Source organism: Arachis stenosperma, chromosome 4, assembly GCF_014773155.1.
Source record: "Arachis stenosperma cultivar V10309 chromosome 4, arast.V10309.gnm1.PFL2, whole genome shotgun sequence".
Classification (NCBI taxonomy): Eukaryota; Viridiplantae; Streptophyta; class Magnoliopsida; order Fabales; family Fabaceae; genus Arachis; species Arachis stenosperma.
This window is the reverse complement of record NC_080380.1, coordinates 41,894,282-41,914,130: the sequence shown is the minus strand read 5'-3', so window position 1 is coordinate 41,914,130 and position 19,849 is coordinate 41,894,282. Positions and strand designations below refer to the sequence as shown.

General features: G+C 37.4%; 1 protein-coding gene across 1 annotated transcript; it reads right to left on the bottom strand.

The window, feature by feature from the left end:
• Positions 1 to 8,590: 8,590 nt before the first annotated feature.
• Positions 8,591 to 9,661, bottom strand: LOC130974917 (uncharacterized). The gene has a single exon (XM_057899755.1). It carries the CDS (start codon positions 9,659 to 9,661, stop codon positions 8,591 to 8,593), a length of 1,071 nt encoding a protein of 356 aa, XP_057755738.1.
• Between the last annotated feature and the right edge of the window lie 10,188 nt (positions 9,662 to 19,849).

The window sequence follows — 19,849 nt, the reverse complement described above, 5'->3', positions numbered from 1 at the left end:
TGACGAGGACCCAGGCACTCCAGACTCCACTTCCTTTACCAGCACAGGGAGTCATGACGGTCCCGACTGTGGAGATACTGCCACCAGCCCACCCTTGTTCCTGACAGATGGCACCGAGGACAGTGCAAAGCCTTAAGTGTGGGGAGGTTAGTCAGTACCTGACTTTCGGAGGTAATTCTTTCTCCTAACACCAATTTCTTTTTCTTTAAAATAGGATATATTGCATAGTGGTAGGTTAATTACATGCATGTTCTACCTGATTGAAAAGATAATAAGTTTCTTTTAAGACCATATTTTTTAGAAATTTCACTAATTTAAATCAAAACATTTATGTTAAATTTGTTTGAAGTTGTAATTGGAACATGGTTTTTGAGCTAAAGAACACACAACCCGTAAAACTTTGAGCCTTAATACATGGTTACACTATTTAACCATAAACATTTTTTTCTTGTGTGTTTACTTCTCTATGATTGTAATCTGAATTTTGTTTTATCCTATATGTCCAACGTTAATGTGTATATGCATGCATATGATTGAGGCCATTGTTTGTTTAGCTCACGTATCCCAAATGAGCCTACCCTTTTAATTACCTTTGTTAACCACTTTGAGCCATCTTTGATCCCATTTGTTCTACATTTTACCACATTACTAGCCTTAAGCAGAAAAATAATTGAAAATCTCAATTGAATCTTTGGTTAGCTTAAGATAGAATTTATATGTTAACTGAGTATGGAGAAATTGTGGGAATAAAGGATAATAGGGAAATATGTCATGATAAAATAAGGAGAATTTGGGTACCTATTCATGTGAAACCATAAAAGAAAGATTACAAATCTATGTGTGATGTGCGGAGAACGATCCGACACAAAACTCACCGGCAAGTGCACCGGGTCGCATCAAGTAATAAAAACTCACGGGAGTGAGGTCGATCCCACAGGGATTGAAGGATTGAGCAATTTTGGTTTAGTGGTTGATTTAGTCAAGCGAATCAAGATTTGGTTGAGTGATTTGTGATTTGCAGAAATTAAATTGCATTGAAAGTAAAGGGAATGTGTAAATTGCATGAAATTAAAGAGGGCAAGAAATTAAAATGCTGAATCTTAAAGAACAAGAAATTAAATGGCAAAAACTTAGAATGCAAGAAATGTAGATTGCGGAATCTTAAAGTGCAAGGAATGTAAACGGCTGGAATTGTAAAGGGGATTGGGGATTGGATTTGCAAAATTTAAACAAGGAAAAGTAAATTGCATCAAACAGAAGAGTAAAAGAGGGTTTGGGTTGAATCGGATCTGAAGCAAAACAAGTAAATGAACATGAAAAGCAAAAACAGAATGTAAACTTTGGAATCAGATCTCAGGACCCAGAGACTAGAAAACGAAGTCTAGATCTCAATGCCTTCCTAGATCCAACAAGAACAATTGCAAGGGAAATGTAAATTGCAAAGAAAGTAGATGAAGAGCAATTAACCGAAACTGAAATTCAATTAAGCAGTAAATAAACAAAGAGATCCAAGGATGAGATTGAAACAGAATTTCTTCAATTCTCCAACCCAAGATCCAAGACAATTGTAATTGAAATTGAAAGCAATAAAACTAAGAGGAAGAGAAGTGAATTCTCCTTCCCCGAGACTAAGAAATTAAAGATCACTCAATACCAAAAGCTTTCCGAAAACTATTCTGAAAACTAAAAGGGAAAGCTCCCTATGAAAACTAAAAAGAAAGCTCCCCGAAAACTTGAATTCTATCCTATTTATACACTTTCTTCAAATGATCTTCAAGCCTTGAGTTGGGCCTTTGCTCTTGGTGGAATTGGGTTGAGAGAGGCCTTGGTTGATTGCTCTTGGAGTTTGGAGAGGAATCAAAGTGAACCAATTGAACCGGGTTGGAGTTTTGCAAAAGTTTGAGTAAAAGTTTGAGTAAAAGTTTGAGGCTAACTTTTACTCCAACTTTTCACCTCAGCTTCCTCATTTTGCTGATACCAACGTTGGTGCAAAAGTTAGGGGTCTAACTTTTGCTCCAACGTTGGCCTTCCTTAGTGCTCTTATGGCGCCAACGTTAGCCCAAAAGTTAGAGGCTAACGTTGGCGCAAACTTTTGCTCCCCCTATGTGTTTTTCATGCGCCAACGTTAGCCTAAAAGTTAGAGGCTAACGTTGGCGCAAACTTTTGGTGCCCAGGGAGTGATTTTCATGTGCCAACGTTAGCCTAAAAGTTAGGGGCTAACGTTGACGCAAACTTTTGGTGCCCCAGGGAGTGTTTTGCATATGCCAACGTTAGCCCAAAAGTTAGGGGCTAACGTTGGGGCAAACTTTTCACCCAAAAGTTTGTGCAAAAGTTTGAGGCTAACTTTTGGTCCAGCTTTTTGCTTCCTGGTTCATTTTCACTTATTCCAAAAGTTTGAGCTAAAGTTTGAGGCAAACTTTTGCTCAAACTTTTTGTCCTCTCTTCCTCCTAGCTATTCCTTCTTGCTTAAACCTTTCTCCAAGCTTTCTTCACCTATCATTAATCAACCAAACACATCAAAGCTATGCTCAAAATCATGAGATATTCATTCTTTCATAATATGTAACAAATATAGCATAAAACCTCATGAAATTGCATTAATTCATCTATGGTTGATTCAATCAAAGGAAGCATGAAAATCTGCCCAAATTGGCTTGCTTAGACCTCAAGAAAGTGCATAATTCAAGTGAAAACAAAAGAAAAAGACTAGTGAAACTAGGCTAAGATGACTTGTCATCACAACACCAAACTTAAAGCTTGCTTGTCCCCAAGCAAGAAATGAATTATTAAAAAGAAAGAATGAAATGGAAGAAGATGTTCATGCTAGCAGAGCATTATTGGTAGTTCATGGGGTTTTGTGTGGATATGCAAACACTCACTTCTTATTGATTCTTAGGCCTAGAAAGTCTCCTTCAAGCTTCAAGTACCCTACTGCTATGACCTCTCATTATTCCTTTATCCTTGGCTATTACTTTGTTCAAAAGCTTTATTTGAGTGTCATGTGTAGCAAGTTCATTTTCTTTTCTGTATACTTGACACATTATTCACCATGGACACTTGGCTCACATTCCTTCTTAAAACATTGATGCCCAGCACCTCTTTGGGTTACTAAATGCCTTGTAGTTAGGTTGCTCTTGATAGTGGACTTTCAGCTGATGATCCCGGATTAGTTAATCCAAGTCACCAAGTGTTGATGCACTCCAAAGAGCTTACTAATCCAAGCAGATCCTAGTACAAAGACACCACAGGCATATATTTTAAGGTTCAAGCTATTGGTGTCCAGCTTTGTTTCTTTTTGTTTCCTTTTTTTCTGCCACTTTTTGGCTATCTCTTTTCTTTCTTTCTTTTTGTTTTTTTTTAACCAAGGAATTTTTTATTTAATTGAGGTTCATAGACAGTAGGCCACTCTATTCTTAGAAGGAGATATCCTAGCTCTTTATTCACTAAAAGTGAGCTATTATACAATCACACACATCCCACCACTTACTTTTATTATACTTCTACCTGACAGAGACTATCTTACTTCACATTCAAACATTTCTTTTATTGAATTAAAGATGCAGGGGGCAAAACATGCTTTTAGTCAAGTGAAAGTAAACACACAAGCACACACATAGACTAGCTTACTTATTTTAAAAGAAAATTGAATCTGTTTGAACTAAGTGAACACTTTAATAGAACATAACTCAAAATATTTCTCAACAACAAAGGTTAAGTCTAGATACAACCTATTGGTTTGCAGTTCTTTTGTTCTTCCTTCTGTTGTGCCCCTTTTTGAGTCATGATGCATAATGTCTTCAATTGGTGGTTAATTCCCAGACTTAATTCCTTGCTACTTCCTCTGATTCAACAGTTTAACTCTGGGCAAACTTTTATGTTCTTGCTAAAGGTTATAAAGTTAGGACTAAAAAGCAGTTAAATGGTTGAATAATCTGTTTGATTGCTTGAAACTAGCAATGTGCAGGAAGTTAGAATGTGTTTCTGAATGAGGTTTTGGTGGAACACCAAACTTAGAATCCTACATTCTCCCTTAAATTGTTTTTGGTGTGCAACACCAAACTTAGTTCCTTGCAATACATATCAATTATTCAACATTTCTATTGAAAAAGCTATGAAAAGAAAACTACCTCAGGTTGGGTTGCCTCCCAACAAGCGCTCTTTTATTGTCACTAGCTTGACATCTTTCAATTCTTTTCAAGAGGGCTGTATGTTCTGGACCTCTTTTTCCTTATCCCATTGTCCTCCCAAGTACAACTTTGCTCTGTGACCATTTACTGTGAATTGATTCTTTGTTGCCTCATCAAGCAGTTCAATACTCCCATAGGGAAAAACCTTTGTCACCAAGTATGGCCCAATCCACTTAGACTTTAGTTTGCCAGGGAAAAGTTTAAGCCTTGAATTGTACAGGAGCACTTACTGTCCTGGCTTGAATTCCTTCTTTGTGATCTTCTTGTCATGCCACCTCTTAGCTCTCTCCTTGTATATTTTAGCACTTTCATAAGCGTCTAGCCTGAATTCATCTAACTCATTTAGTTGTAACAACCTTTTCTCTCCTGCAGCTTGGGGATCAAGGTTGAGGAGTTTAGTGGCCCAAAAAGCTCTGTGTTCAAGCTCTACAGGGAGGTGGCAGGATTTGCCATACAAAAGCTGAAAGGGTGACTTGCCAATAGGAGTTTTAAAAGCTGTCCTATATGCCCACAATGCATCCTCTAGCTTTCTAGCCCAATCTTTTCTTGTGATTCCCACTATTTTCTCTAGGATCTTCTTTAATTCCCTATTTGCCAGTTCAGCTTGGCCGTTAGTCTGAGGGTGGTAGGGTGTGGCTACCTTATGGATTACTCCATATTTGTGGAGGAGTTTTTCCATCTGTTTGTTGCAAAAGTGACCACCACCATCACTAACAAGCCCCTTGGGCACTCCATATCTTGTAAAAATGTGCTTTTTAAGGAATTGGAGGACGATCTGTGCATCACAGGTAGTTGTGGCTATGGCTTCCACCCACTTTGAGACGTACTCCACTGCTACTAAGATGTATCTGAAAGAATAGGAAGGGGGAAAGGGTCCCATGAAGTCAATTCCCCATAGGTCGAACAATTCTAATTCAAAGATGAAGTTTTGAGGCATCTCATTCCTTCTTGTTAATCCTCCTACTTTCTGACATTCATTACATTGGTGAACATATTCTCTGGCATCCTTGAAGATAGTTGGCCAATAGAAGCCACTCTGTAGTACTTTTGCAGCTATTTTTTCTGGGCCAAAGTGTCCACCATAAGCTGAACCATGACAATGCCACAAGATGTCCCTTATTTCACTCTCGGGAACACACCTTCTGATTACTCCATCAGAGCATCTCTTGAACAGGAAGGGTTCATCCCATGAAAATTTCCTTGCTTCATTGATTAACCTCTTCACTTGTTGCTTAGAGAACTCTTGAGGTATCTTCCTTCCAACTTTGTAGTTTGCTATGTCAGCAAACCAAGGTGCTTGCTGGATCTTCAAGAGGTGCTCATCTGGGAAGCTTTCATTTACAGGCTGAGAAGCTTTTTGAATTGTTTCATGTGGTAGCCTTGACAGATGATCAGCAACCCGGTTTTCAGTGCCCTTCCTATCTCTTATCTCAATGTCAAACTCTTGTAGGAGCAATATCCACCTGATGACTCTCGGTTTAGCATCCTGCTTTGACATCAAATACTTAAGTGCAGCATGGTCAGTATAAACCACAACTTTGGATTCTATTATGATCTAAACTTATCAAATGCATAAACTACAGCTAGCAACTCCTTCTCTGTTGTGGTGTAATTTTTTTGGGCATCATTCAACACTTTACTTGCATAATATATAACATGATGCAGATTTCCTTTCTTTTGCCCAAGTACAGCACCAATTGCAAGGTCACTTGCATCACACATGAGTTCAAAAGGTAATTCCCAATCTGGAGGTGTGATGATTGGTGCTGTTGTGAGTTTATGTTTTAAGGTTTCAAAGGCATGCCGGCAGTTTTCATCAAACACAAAAGGGTTATCAAGCATTAACAGATTACTTAAAGGTTTGGCTATTTTTGAAAAATCCTTGATAAACCTTCTATAAAATCCGGCATGTCCCAAGAAACTTCTAACAGATTTCAAATTAATTGGTGGAGGGAGTTTTTCTATTATCTCAACCTTTGCCTTATCAACCTCTATCCCTTTTCTTGAAACTTTATGGCCAAGGACAATCCCTTCGGGTACTGACGATTGGATTTTTGACGGTTTAGAATTTTCCAAATAAAATCTCGTTGTAAAGTATAGTTTCTAAAGCCAACAATAATCCTTTCATACAAAAGATTGTTTGTCACAAGTAACAAACCCCTAAATTTATAAACCGAAGTATTGAAACCTCGGGTCGTTTTCCCTAGGATTTACAATAAAGTGTCTTGTTATTGGTTGAGAATTATTTTGGGGTTTTGGATAGGAAGCATGAAAAGTAAATGGTAATAAAGTAAACTAACAACTATAAAAAGCTCTTGGCAAGGTATGAAAATTAGAAGTTCTATCCTAGTTATCCTTCTCAATTGTGATGAGAACTGTTCATTGCTACCACTTAGTTAACCCTTACTAAAGAAAGGAAAGTCAAGTGGATGAATTGACTTGAGCCACAAGTCCTAGCCAACTCCCAAGGAAAGACTAGCTTTAGTGCACTCCAAACCAATTAGCAATCTCTCCAATTATCATTCAACAAAGGAATTAGATAACTCAAGTGTCACTAATTACTCTACCTAGGCCAAGAGGAACAAAAATCTATACTATATCTAGAAGAGGCATTTCAACAAACACATAAAGTGCAATAGAAGTAAACATTATTAAATGCAAGAATTAAAGGCATCCACAACTACAAAAACAAGAGATCAACAATAGAAAAGCAAATAAGACACATTTATTATGAATTACCTCTTATTGAATTGGAAGAAAGTAGAAGGAACAATACTAGATCTACAACAAAATATAAGAACAACATAAAGGAAATTACAACAAAAGAGTAGAAGAAGATGAATGTAGCAACAAAGAATTGAGAGATAGAAGTGAAAGAAAGCAAAGATTAAAACCTAGATCTAAGAACTAATCCTAATCCTAATCCTAGAGAGAAGTGAGAGCTTCTCTCTCTAGAAACTACTTCTAAGACTAAACTATGACTAATGGTAACTAACATGTGTTTCCCTCTTCACTCCTTGGGTTAAATAGCATCAGAAATGAGTTGGATTGGGCCCACAAGGCTTCTAAAATCACTGGCCACGTTTTGCTTCAAGTGGACTAGGTGGCAGCAACGGCGCGTGCGCGTACTATGCGCGTGCGCGCCACCATACTTGTAGCAACTATGACAAATCTTATATCGTTTCGAAGCCCCGGATGTTAGCTTTCTAACCCAACTGGAACCGCATCATTTGGACCTCTGTAGCTCAAGTTATGGTCGATTAAGTGTGAAGAGGTCGGCTTGACAGCTTTCCGGTTCTTTCATTTCTTCATGAGTTCTCCAACTTTTCATGCTTCTTTCTTCATTCCCTTGATCCAATCTTTGCCTTCTAAATCTGAAATCACTTAGCAAACATATCAAGGCATCTAATGGAATCAAGGAGAATTAAATTTAGCTATTTTAAGACCTAAAAAGCATGTTTTCACTCTTAAGCACAATTAAAGGAGAATATACAAAACCATGCTATTTCATTGAATAAATGTGGGTAAAAGGTGATAAAATCCTCTAAATTCAATACAAGATAAACCGTCAAATTGGGGTTTGTCAGGTACCATGAAATGGCATTTCTCCCAGTTTAAAACCAAATTAGTTTCTTGGCACCGTTTCAAGACAAGGGTTAAATGGTTCAGGCAAGCATTGAAATTATCACCAAAAACAGAGAAGTCATCCATGAAGACCTCTAGAAATTTTTCGACCATATCAGAGAAAATGGATAGCATACACCTTTGAAATGTGGCAGGGGCGTTACAGAGCCCAAAGGGCATCCTTCGGTATGCAAAGACTCCAAATGGGCATGTAAAGGCAATCTTCTCTTGGTCCTTGGGGTCCACCACGATTTGATTATACCCAGAATATCCATCCAAAAAGCAATAATAGGCATGACCGGCCAACCGTTCCAGCATCTGATCAATGAATGGAAGAGGGAAATGGTCCTTTCTGGTGACATCATTCAATCTTCTATAGTCTATGCACATCCTCCATCCAGTCACTGTTCTAGTAGGAATCAACTCATTCTTCTCATTGGTGATGACTGTCATTCCTCCTTTCTTTGGTACAACTTGAACCGGGCTCACCCATGGGCTGTCAGATATTGGGAAGATTATCCTTGCATTCCACAACTTCATTACTTCTTTCTGGACAACTTCCTTCATTGTGGGATTTAGCCTTCTTTGAGGTTGAACTACTGGTTTGAAATTATCTTCCAAGAGGATTTTATGCATACATACTGCAGGGCTGATTCCTTTCAGGTCATCAATGGTCCATCCTAAAGCATCTTTGTGAGCTTTGAGTACATCAAGAAGCTCTCCCTCTTCCTTCTTTGTCAGGGATGAATTAATGATCACTGGGAAGCTTTCTGATGTGCCTAGAAATGCATATTTGAGATGGGGGGTAGTGGTTTCAGTTCTTGTTTTCGTACTTCTTCCTTCTTGTCTTGTTTTTCATCTTGCTCAATGAAGGTTTCAGCTACTTGTTCTTCTGTTGCCCCTTGATTTCCTTCTTGCTCCTGAGAATTTTCTTCCAGCATTTCTTCCACCAAACTCTCTATCATATCCACTCTTACGTAGTCCTCTTGCTTAGGAATGTGTTGCATTGACTTGAAAATATTTATGACCATTTGTTCATTATGGACCCTGAAGATCATTTCTCCTTTTTCTACATCAATGATGGCCCTTGCTGTGTGTAGAAATGGCCTTCCCAAAATGATTGAGTCGTTTCCTTCCTCTTCAGTATCCAAAATCACAAAATCTGCTGGGAAGATAAATTCCCCAACCTTCACCAACAGATTCTCCACAATTCCATTGGGTGTCTTGATTGATCTGTCAGCCATGACTAATGACATCCTGGTGGGTTTAAGCTCTTCTATAGCAAGCTTTCTCATCATTGAAAGAGGCATTAAATTGATGCTGGCACCAAGGTCACAGAGAGCTTTGTTGAGAATTATTTTGCCAATGGTGCATGATACTACAAAGCTTCCCGGATCCTTGAGTTTTGGTGGAATGCCCCGTTGAATCACAGCACTACATTCCTCAGTGAGTAATACGGTTTCCTTCTCAAGCCAACTTCTTTTCTTGTTAATAAGTTCTTTCAAAAACTTGGAATACAAAGACATTTGCTCAAGTGCTTCAGCCAAGGGAATATTGATTTCTAGCTTCTTGAAGGTCTCAAGGAACTTGTGGAAATGCTGGTCCTTAACCTCTTTGTTGAATCTCTGAGGATATGGCAGTGGAGGTGCGATGCTCTTTCCTATTTGCTGCTGTCCCTGAGTCATTTCCCTTGAGCTATGTGGCTGGTTGTCCTTCTCTTTAAGTTTCTCAGTGCTTTTGTTTGGCATCACAACTTGCTCCTTAGCTTCATCTGCTTTTGTTTGCTTCTCATCCTCTGTTGGTTCTTTGATGCTCTCTGTTTGCTTCTTTGTAGTGTCATTGTTGTTCATCAACGTTCTCCCACTCCTTAATTGTATTGCCTTGCATTCCTCCTTGGGATTTGGGATTGTGTCACTGGGCAGTGAGCTTGAATGTCTCTCAATAGAAATTTGCTTGGAGAGTTGCCCAATCTGCCTCTCTAGGCTTTTTAGTGATGCTTCATGGTTTTTGTTTGTTATTTCCTGGTGTTTCATCATTTTGTCTATCAAGGTCTCCAGGTTGGTGAGTCTTTGGGGTTTAGGTGGTGCTTGTGGTGGGTTGTGAGCGGTGGGTGGTGGATGGTAAGCATTTTGGTTGGTGGGTTAGTTATTGGATTGGTACTGGTTGAGATTGGGGTAGTTGTTTTGAGGTTTTCTGTAAGTGTTTTGGTTAGTTTGCTGCTGGTTGTAATTTTGATTGTTTCTTGGGTTGTTTTGGTTTGAGTTCCTCTGCCATGGTTGTTGGTTTTGGTTGTGAGTGTCTCTCCATCTGAGGTTGGGGTGATTCTTCCATGAGGGGTTGTAAGTATCACCATAGACTTCATTTGGACTAGAATGCATGTACTGGACTTGTTCTTGCTGTTGCTCCTCTTGAATTTCTTCATTTTGCCCCCATGTGGTTGATGGTTGGCTAGTGTTAACTGCTGCAACTTGGAGGCCATCAATCCTCTTGGTCATTTGCTCAAATTGTTGTTGAATTTGCTGCTGCATTAATTTGTTTTGAGCCAGGATTGAATCCACTCCTTCTAGCTCCATTACTCCTCTTCTTTGTGATGGTTGGCGGCTTCTTTGATGAGCAAAGAAATATTGGTTGTTAGCCACCATATCAATGAGTTCTTGAGCCTCCTCTGCAGTTTTCATGAGTTGCAAGGAACCTCCAGCTGAATGATCCAAAGCTTTCTGGGATTTCAATGTTAAGCCTTCATAGAAGTTTTGCAGCTTCTCCCATTCATTAAACATGGTAGGGAGGCATTTTCTGACTAGAGCCTTGTACCTCTCCCATGCCTCATAGATGGGTTCAGCCTCCATTTGTGTAAATGTTTGTACCTCAGCCTTCAACCTTATAATCCTCTGAGGTGGATAAAACTTGGCAAGGAACTTGGTTACCAAATCATCCCAGTTGTTGATGCTGTCCCTTGGAAAAGATTCCAACCATTGAGTGGCCTTGTCCCTGAGAGAGAATGGGAATAGCATCAGTTTGTAACTGTCAGGAGGCACACCATTAGTTTTGACAGTGTTACATATCCTCAAGAAGGTGGATAAGTGTTGGTGCGGGTCTTCAAGTGGTCCTCCACCAAAAGAGCAATTGTTCTGAACCAAAGTGATGAGTTGTGGCTTGAGTTCAAAATTGTTTGCATTGACATTTGGAGCCAAAATGCTGCTTCCACAATATCTAGGATTTGCAAAGGTATAGAAGGCCAAAACTCTCCTCTGGGGTGGGTTGTTATTGTTGTTGTCTGCTCCACCTGGTGGATTCGTTGAATGTTCCTCCATCTTTTGAAATTCTTCGTCTGATTCCTCTTCTCCAACAATATTTTTCCCTCTTTCAGCTCTTCTTAACCTCCTGAGAGTTCTTTCGTCTTGTTCATGAAAATTGGGTGTGTTTCTTCTTGTACCTGACATACAAGCAGAGCATAAGAAACACACTAAACTAGTGACACTTCAATCTAATGCTGGATTGAAGTTTTAGTTAGTTTAAGCAAAAAATCAAACAGTTAGTGGGTTAATTGAAAATTAAAAGTCAGAAAAGTAAAAGTGCTTGATCTAGATCAACACTTCACTTAATCATTGTCAATCTATTCAATCCCCGGCAACGGCGCCAAAAACTTGATGTGCGGAGAACGATCCGACACAAAACTCACCGGCAAGTGCACCGGGTCGCATCAAGTAATAAAAACTCACGGGAGTGAGGTCGATCCCACAGGGATTGAAGGATTGAGCAATTTTGGTTTAGTGGTTGATTTAGTCAAGCGAATCAAGATTTGGTTGAGTGATTTGTGATTTGCAGAAATTAAATTGCATTGAAAGTAAAGGGAATGTGTAAATTGCATGAAATTAAAGAGGGCAAGAAATTAAAGTGCTGAATCTTAAAGAACAAGAAATTAAATGGCAAAAACTTAGAATGCAAGAAATGTAGATTGCAGAATCTTAAAGTGCAATAAATGCAAACGGCTGGAATTGTAAAGGGGATTGGGGATTGGATTTGCAGAATTTAAACAAGGAAAAGTAAATTGCATCAAACAGAAGAGTAAAAGAGGGTTTGGGTTGAATCGGATCTGAAGCAAAACAAGTAAATGAACATGAAAAGCAAAAATAGAATGTAAACTTTGGAATTAGATCTCAGGACCCAGAGACTAGAAAACCAAGTCTAGATCTCAATGCCTTCCTAGATCCAACAAGAACAATTGCAAGGGAAATGTAAATTGCAAAGAAAGTAGATGAAGAGCAATTAACCGAAACTGAAATTCAATTAAGCAGTAAATAAACAGAGAGATCCAAGGATGAGATTGAAACAGAATTTCTTCAATTCTCCAACCCAAGATCCAAGACAATTGTAATTGAAATTGAAAGCAATAAAACTAAAAGGAAGAGAAGTGAATTCTCCTTCCCCGAGACTAAGAAATTAAAGATCACTCAATACCAAAAGCTTTCCGAAACTATTCTGAAAACTAAAAGGGAAAGCTCCCTATGAAAACTAAAAAGAAAGCTCCCCGAAAACTTGAATTCTATCCTATTTATACACTTTCTTCAAATGATCTTCAAGCCTTGAGTTGGGCCTTTGCTCTTGGTGGAATTGGGTTGAGAGAGGCCTTGGTTGATTGCTCTTGGAGTTTGGAGAGGAATCAAAGTGAACCAATTGAACCGGGTTGGAGTTTTGCAAAAGTTTGAGTAAAAGTTTGAGGCTAACTTTTACTCCAACTTTTCACCTCAGCTTCCTCATTTTGCTGATACCAACGTTGGTGCAAAAGTTAGGGGTCTAACTTTTGCTCCAACGTTGGCCTTCCTTAGTGCTCTTATGGCGCCAACGTTAGCCCAAAAGTTAGAGGCTAACGTTGGCGCAAACTTTTGCTCCCCCCTATGTGTTTTTCATGCGCCAACGTTAGCCTAAAAGTTAGAGGCTAACGTTGGCGCAAACTTTTGGTGCCCAGGGAGTGATTTTCATGTGCCAACGTTAGCCTAAAAGTTAGGGGCTAACGTTGGCGCAAACTTTTGGTGCCCCAGGGAGTGTTTTGCATGTGCCAACGTTAGCCCAAAAGTTAGGGGCTAACGTTGGGGCAAACTTTTCACCCAAAAGTTTGTGCAAAAGTTTGAGGCTAACTTTTGGTCCAGCTTTTTGCTTCCTGGTTCATTTTCACTTATTCCAAAAGTTTGAGCTAAAGTTTGAGGCAAACTTTTGCTCAAACTTTTTGTCCTCTCTTCCTCCTAGCCATTCCTTCTTGCTTCAACCTTTCTCCAAGCTTTCTTCACCTATCATTAATCAACCAAACACATCAAAGATATACTCAAAATCATGAGATATTCATTCTTTCATAATATGTAACAAATATAGCATAAAACCTCATGAAATTGCATTAATTCATCTATGGTTGATTCAATCAAAGGAAGCATGAAAATCTGCCCAAATTGGCTTGCTTAGACCTCAAGAAAGTGCATAATTCAAGTGAAAACAAAAGAAAAAGACTAGTGAAACCAGGCTAAGATGACTTGTCATCAATGTGCATTGATAATCTAAGCTAAAAAAAAAAATCTTTATTTTAGTGAACAAGGGGACAAAATCACCCCAATGATAAGTCAAAGTTCAATAATCAATGCACATGTGATAAAATTAAAATAAAGGTTGATGCATGAGTATGGAATGTGAAAAAAAAATTTTGGGTAGCTAAGTATGAATGTTGAAATTATATAGATTATATGTATGTTAGGTGAAAGCTCGAGTTAATTAAAGATTCAATGTATAAGCTCACTTAGCCATATATAGACCCTCACCCTTACCTTAGCCCCATTACAACCGTGAAAAGACCTCATGATGTTTGCATTGGCACTTTAAAATTGTTGATTGGTTAGGGGAAAAACAAAAATTTGAAAGCATGATTAGAGAAAGATAGAGTGATTACCCCATATACTAGAGAAGATTAGAGTGCACACACACTAGCAGTAAGGGTTCAATGCTCGATCTTGTGTTCCCTGCTTTCATGAGATATCTTCTTACAAATTTACCTGCTTTTACTGTATGATTTGAATTAGCGGAATCTGCCCCATTTTTTGTCTTAGAGAACTTATCTATTTTTAATCATGTAGACAAAATCATATAGTTGCATTCATGTGTATATAGGTTGTATTGCATTGCATGAGTCTCACATGTCCCTATTCATTTAGATTTGTCTTCTTCAACTAAGCATGAGGACATGCTAATGTTTAAGTGTGGAGAGGTTGATAAACCATTATTTTATGATTTATATTGTGTTTAATTGAGTGGTTTTATAAAGTCTTCACCCACTTATTCATCTGATTTGCATGTATTTACAATTCCTTCCTAAAAATATTCTATGATTGAAAACTTGCTTCCTAAAGACCTTTTAATTGTATATTTATATCTTCCTTCGTACCATTCGATGCCGTGATCTGTGTGTTAAGTGTTTCAGGCTTCATAGGGCAGGAATGGCGTAAGGAATGGAGAGGAAGCTTGCAAAAATAGAAGGAACACAAAGAATTGAGGAGATGACCAGCGAGAAGTGACGCGGGCGCATGGCTCACGCGACCACGCGAAATGGAGGAAATCACAGTGACGCGCTCGCATGCCTAACACAACCGCATAGATTGAAAGCTGCACGAGTGACGCAAATGCATGGACAACGCGCACGCGTGGCACGGGAAACGCTGAGTGACGCGAACGCGTGGAGGACGCGATCGCGTGACGTGCACGATCTACAGAATTACAGAAGTTGCTGGCATAGATTTTGGGCCGCATTTCAATGCAGTTTTTGACCCAGAAACACAGATTATAGCCAGGGAACATGCAGAGACACGGAGAGCAATTCATTCTGCATAATTTCTAATTTTTAGATCTGATTTTACTTCTCCCCTAGGTTTCCCTTTTTACATTCATAATTTAGGATTTGAAGATTTTTGGCTTTAGCTTTTGAGAAGAGTCTACCTCCGGAATCGGTCATTATAGTTTGTTATTTACTTTTCATTTACTCTTCCATATTCTTAATTTGTCTAGAGTTGATATTGGATTATTTTCAGAGTTCATTAATACAAGACTATTTCTACTTTTAATTAATCTCTTTGATTATTGTTTATTATGTCTCTTTTTATTTTCCCCATTAATTTTGTGAAATCTACATTTATGATGATGGAGTAGTTCCCCAACTTGATTGGGAGTTGATTAAAAGGAGAACCTTGAGTTGGAATACTCAAGAGTTCAATTGTAATTGGTTCATTGTTGGTTGGCTTGTTAGTCACTAACTCTAATCCTTCCCAAGGGAGAGGATTAGGACTTGTGAATAGAAGTTGACTTTTAATTTGACTTTCCTTCATTCGTTGAGGGTTAACTAAATGAAAACAATGACTAATTATTAATTGATCTTGACAAAATTCCAACAAGGATAGAACTTCCAATTAATCTTCTCCCGGTCAAGATTTTTATTTAAATCATATAAATTCTCTAATTTAATTTTTCTGTTCATCAAACTCAAAACCCATTTGGAAAACTTCTGAATGATAAAATAGCACATCTTCCTGCAACTCGTTGGGAGACGACCTGGGACTCATACTCCCAGTATTTTATTTCTAAAAATTGTGACAACTCTTTTCTAAATTGATAAGTGGATTTTTGCCGGTTAAGAACTGTACTTGCAACGCCATTTTTCTAATTAATTCTTAATCTGCCAATTTCCGCTCACGTCAGCGTCCCATTATTCATAGGATTCTTTTCAGAGGTGTACATGAACTGGTTATTTGTAACCATTTCAATGAGTTCTTGAGCTTTTGCAGGTAGTTTCTTCAGGTGAATAGATCCACCTACAGAATGGTCCAATGACATTTTAGACAATTCAGACAGACCATCATAGAATATATCCAGTATGGTCCATTCTGAGAGCTTGTCAGACGGACACTTTTTGGTCAGTTGCTTGTATCTTTCCTAAGCTTCATAGAGGGATTCACCTTCTTTCTGCCTGAAGGTTTGAACATCCACTCTAAGCTTGCTCAGCTTTTGAGGAGGAAAGAATTTGGTTAAGAAAGCCGTGACCAGCTTATTCTAAGAGTTCAGGCTATCTCAAAAGGTTGAGAGTCCAACCATATTCTAGCTCTGTCTCTTACAGCAAAAGGAAAAAGCATAAGCTTATAGACCTCGGGATCAACTCCATTGGTCTCAACAGTATCACAGATTTGCAAGAATTCAGTTAAGAACTGAAAAGGATCTTCTGATGGAAGTCCATAAAACTTACAATTCTGTTGTATCAGAAAAACTCATTGAGGCTTTAGCTCAAAATTATTTGCTCCAATGGCAAGGATTGAGATGCTTCTTCCATGGAAGTTGGAATTTGGTGCAGTGAAGTCACCAAGCATCTTCCTTGCATTGTTATTGGGTTCGGCCATTACTTCTTTTTCGAGATTCTCTGTAAGGCTTTCTCTGAATTGTTGTGCTTTAGCTTCTCTTAGCTTCTTCTTTAGAGTCCTTTCAGGTTCAGGATCTACTTCAACGAGAATGTCCTTGTCCTTGCTCCTGCTCATATGAAAAAGAAGATGACAGCAAAGGAAGAGAAATCCTCTATGTCACAGTATAGAGATTCCTTTATGTGAGTAGAAGAAGAAAAGAATAGAAGAATGATGTAGAGAGAAGAGATGAAGAATTCGAACACAGATAAGGAGAGAGGGTTCGAATTATAAGGAGAAGAGAAGAGTGTTAGTGATTAAATAAATAAATAGAAGAAGATGTGAGAGAGAGTTTTTGAAAATAATTAAAAGGAAAAGGAAAATATTTTTGTTTTTATTTTAAAATTTTGTTAGAATTTGAAAATTTACAGAAGAAATAAAATTAAAATTAAAATTTGAAACAATTAGTTAATTAAAAGAATTTTGAAAAAGGATGAGGAGTTTTCGAAAATTTGAGAGAGAAAATTAGTTAGGTAGTTTTGAAAAAGATAAGAAATAGTAACACAAACAAAAAGTCAATTAGTTAATTGGAAAAGATTTGAAAACCAATTTTGAAAAGATAAGAAGTTAGAAAAGATTTTTGAAATCAAAATTTAAAAAAAGATATGATCAAAAAAGATTTGATTAAAAAAAAGATATGATTTGAAAAAAAAAAAAAGATATGATTAAAAAGATATGATTGAAATTTATTTTGAAAAAGATTTGAAAAAGAAATTAAAAAGATTTGATTTTGAAATTAAAGTTGATTACTTGACTAACAAGAAACTAAAAGATATGATTTTAAAATTTAAAGATGGAACCTTTCTTAATAGGCAAGTAACAACTTGAAAGTTTTTTGAATCAAAGCATTAAATGTTAACAAGATTTTTGAAAAAGATTTTGAAAATCACTTTTTTTAAATTTTCGAAAATATAAAGAAAAAATGAAAAATATTTGATTTTTGAAAAAGATTTGAAAAGATAAATTTTTTGAAATTGAAATCTTGACTTGACTAATAAGAAACAACAAATTTTAAAATTTTTTTTGACTAAGTCAACCCAAAGATTTCGAAATTTATGAGATAAAAAGAGAAAGATTTTTTTTGAATTTAATTAGGAAAGAGAAAAACACAAAAATAACTCAACATATAAAATTTTGGATTAAAACAAATGATGTATGCAAGAACACTATGAATGTCAAGATGAACACCAAGAACACTTTGAAGATCATGATGAACGTCAAGAACTTATTTTTGAAAAATTTTCAAGAAAAGAAAAATATGCAAGGCACCAAACTTTGAGATTTTTCATGTTTAGACACTATGAATTCAAAAATGCATATGAAAAACAACAAAAGACACAAAACAAGAAAATATGAAGATCAAACAAGGAGACTCATTAAGAACAACTTGAAAATCATGAAGAATGCAATGCATGAGTTTTCGAAAATTTTTAAGAAAAATAGAAACATACAATTGACACCAACTTTAAAAATTGACACTAGACTCAAACAAGAAATACAAAATATTTTTGATTTTTATGATTTTATAAAAAAATTTTTGTATTTATTTTTTTTCGAAAATTATTTTTGGAAAAGAAAATAAGAAACTCAAAATTTTTAATATGAATTACATGAATCATGCAATGTTAGTCTAAAGCTTCAGTCTAAAAAGATTAGACATGGTCAGCCAAGTTTCAGTAAGACATTGCATACAACAGCCAAATTGATGGGAATCAACTAGCTCCTGTGATGATAAAAGCATCATCTGAAACTCTAGAATTCATTCTTAAAAATTATGAAGAAGAAAATAAAAAGAAAAATACATAATCTGAGCAACAAGATGAACTGTCAGTTGTCCAAACTCAAACAATCCCCGTCAATGGCGCCAAAAACTTGGTGCACGAAATTGTTATCCCTTGGCATGGCTCCAAAAACTTGGTGCATAATACCATGATTTACACGTCTCTTTACAACTTCACACAACTGACCAGTAAGTTCACTGGGTCGTCCAAGTAATACCTTACGTGAGTAAGGGTCGATCCCACGGAGATTGTCGACTTGAAGCAAGCTATGGTTATCTTGTAAATCTCAGTCAGGCGGATTCAAGTGGTTATGGAGTTTTAATAATTAAAAGATAAATAAACATAAAATAAAGATAGAGATACTTATGTAATTCATTGGTGGGGATTTCAGACAAGCGTATGGAGATGCGTTATTCCTTCTGAATTTCTGCTTTCCTACTGTCTTCATTCAATCATTCATACTCCTTTCCATGGCAAGCTGTATGTTGGGGATCACCGTTGTCAATGGCTACCTCCCGTCCTCTCAGTGAAAATGGTCCTCTACGGTTTCTGTACGGCTAATCAACTGTCAGATTTTTCGTCTCGGATGAAAAATACCAAGCACAGCTACCGCATGGCTAATTAGCTGTTAGTTCTCGATCATGTCGGAATAAGATCCAATGATCCTTTTGAGTCTGTCACTACGCCCCACAGTCGCGAGTTTGAAGCTCGTCATAGTCATCCCTTCCCAGATCCTACTCGGAATACCACAGACAAGGTTTAGACTTTTCGGATCTCAGGAATGCTGCCAATTGATTCTAGCCTATACCACGAAGATTCTAATCTCATATTCAGATGCCCTATTGTCAGAGGGAAAACAATGTGAATCGTTGATTAGAGATCCAAGAGATATGCATTCAAGCTTGTTTTCATGTAGAACGGAAGTGTTTGTCAGGCACGCGTTCATAAGTGAGAATGGTGATGAGTGTCACTTGATCATCACATTCACCATGTTCTTATGTGTGAATGAATATCTTAGAATAAGAATAAGCTTGAGTTGAATAGAAGAACAATAGTACTTTGCAATAATACTCGAGGAACAGCAGAGCTCCAAGATAGTCTAGGCATGGCCGAGTGGCCAGCTCCAAGTCTAAGGGAAACGTTCCAAAGATTGATCCTCAGATCAAAGATGATCCAAAAGATTTGCCCCCAATACAATAGTAAAAAGTCCTATTTATACTAAACTAGTTACTAGGGTTTACAGAGATAAGTAAATGATGCAGAAATTCACTTCTGGGGCCCACTTACTGTGTGCTTGGGATGAACATTAAAGCTTTCATATGTAGAGACTTTTCTTGGAGTTAAACGCCAGCTTTGGTGCCAGTTTGGGCGTTTAACTCTAGCTTGTAACTCAGTTCTGGCATTTAACTCTAGAATAGGGCAGGAAGTTGGCGTTTAAATGCCAGTTTGCGTCGTTAAAACTCGGGCAAAGTATGGACTATTATATTTTTCTGGAAAGCCCAGGATTTCTACTTTCCAACGCAATTGAGAGCGCGCCAATTGGGCTTATGTAGCTCCAGAAAATCCATTTTGAGTGCAGGGAGGTCAGAATCCAACAGCATCAGTCCTTTTTCTGCCTCTGAATCAGATTTTTGCTCAGGTCCCTTAATTTCAGCCAGAAAATACCTGAAATCACTGAAAAACACACAATCTCATAGTAAAATCCAGAAATGTGAATTTTGCTTAAAAATAATAATTATATACTAAAAAGTAGCTAGATCCTACTAAAAACTATCTAAAA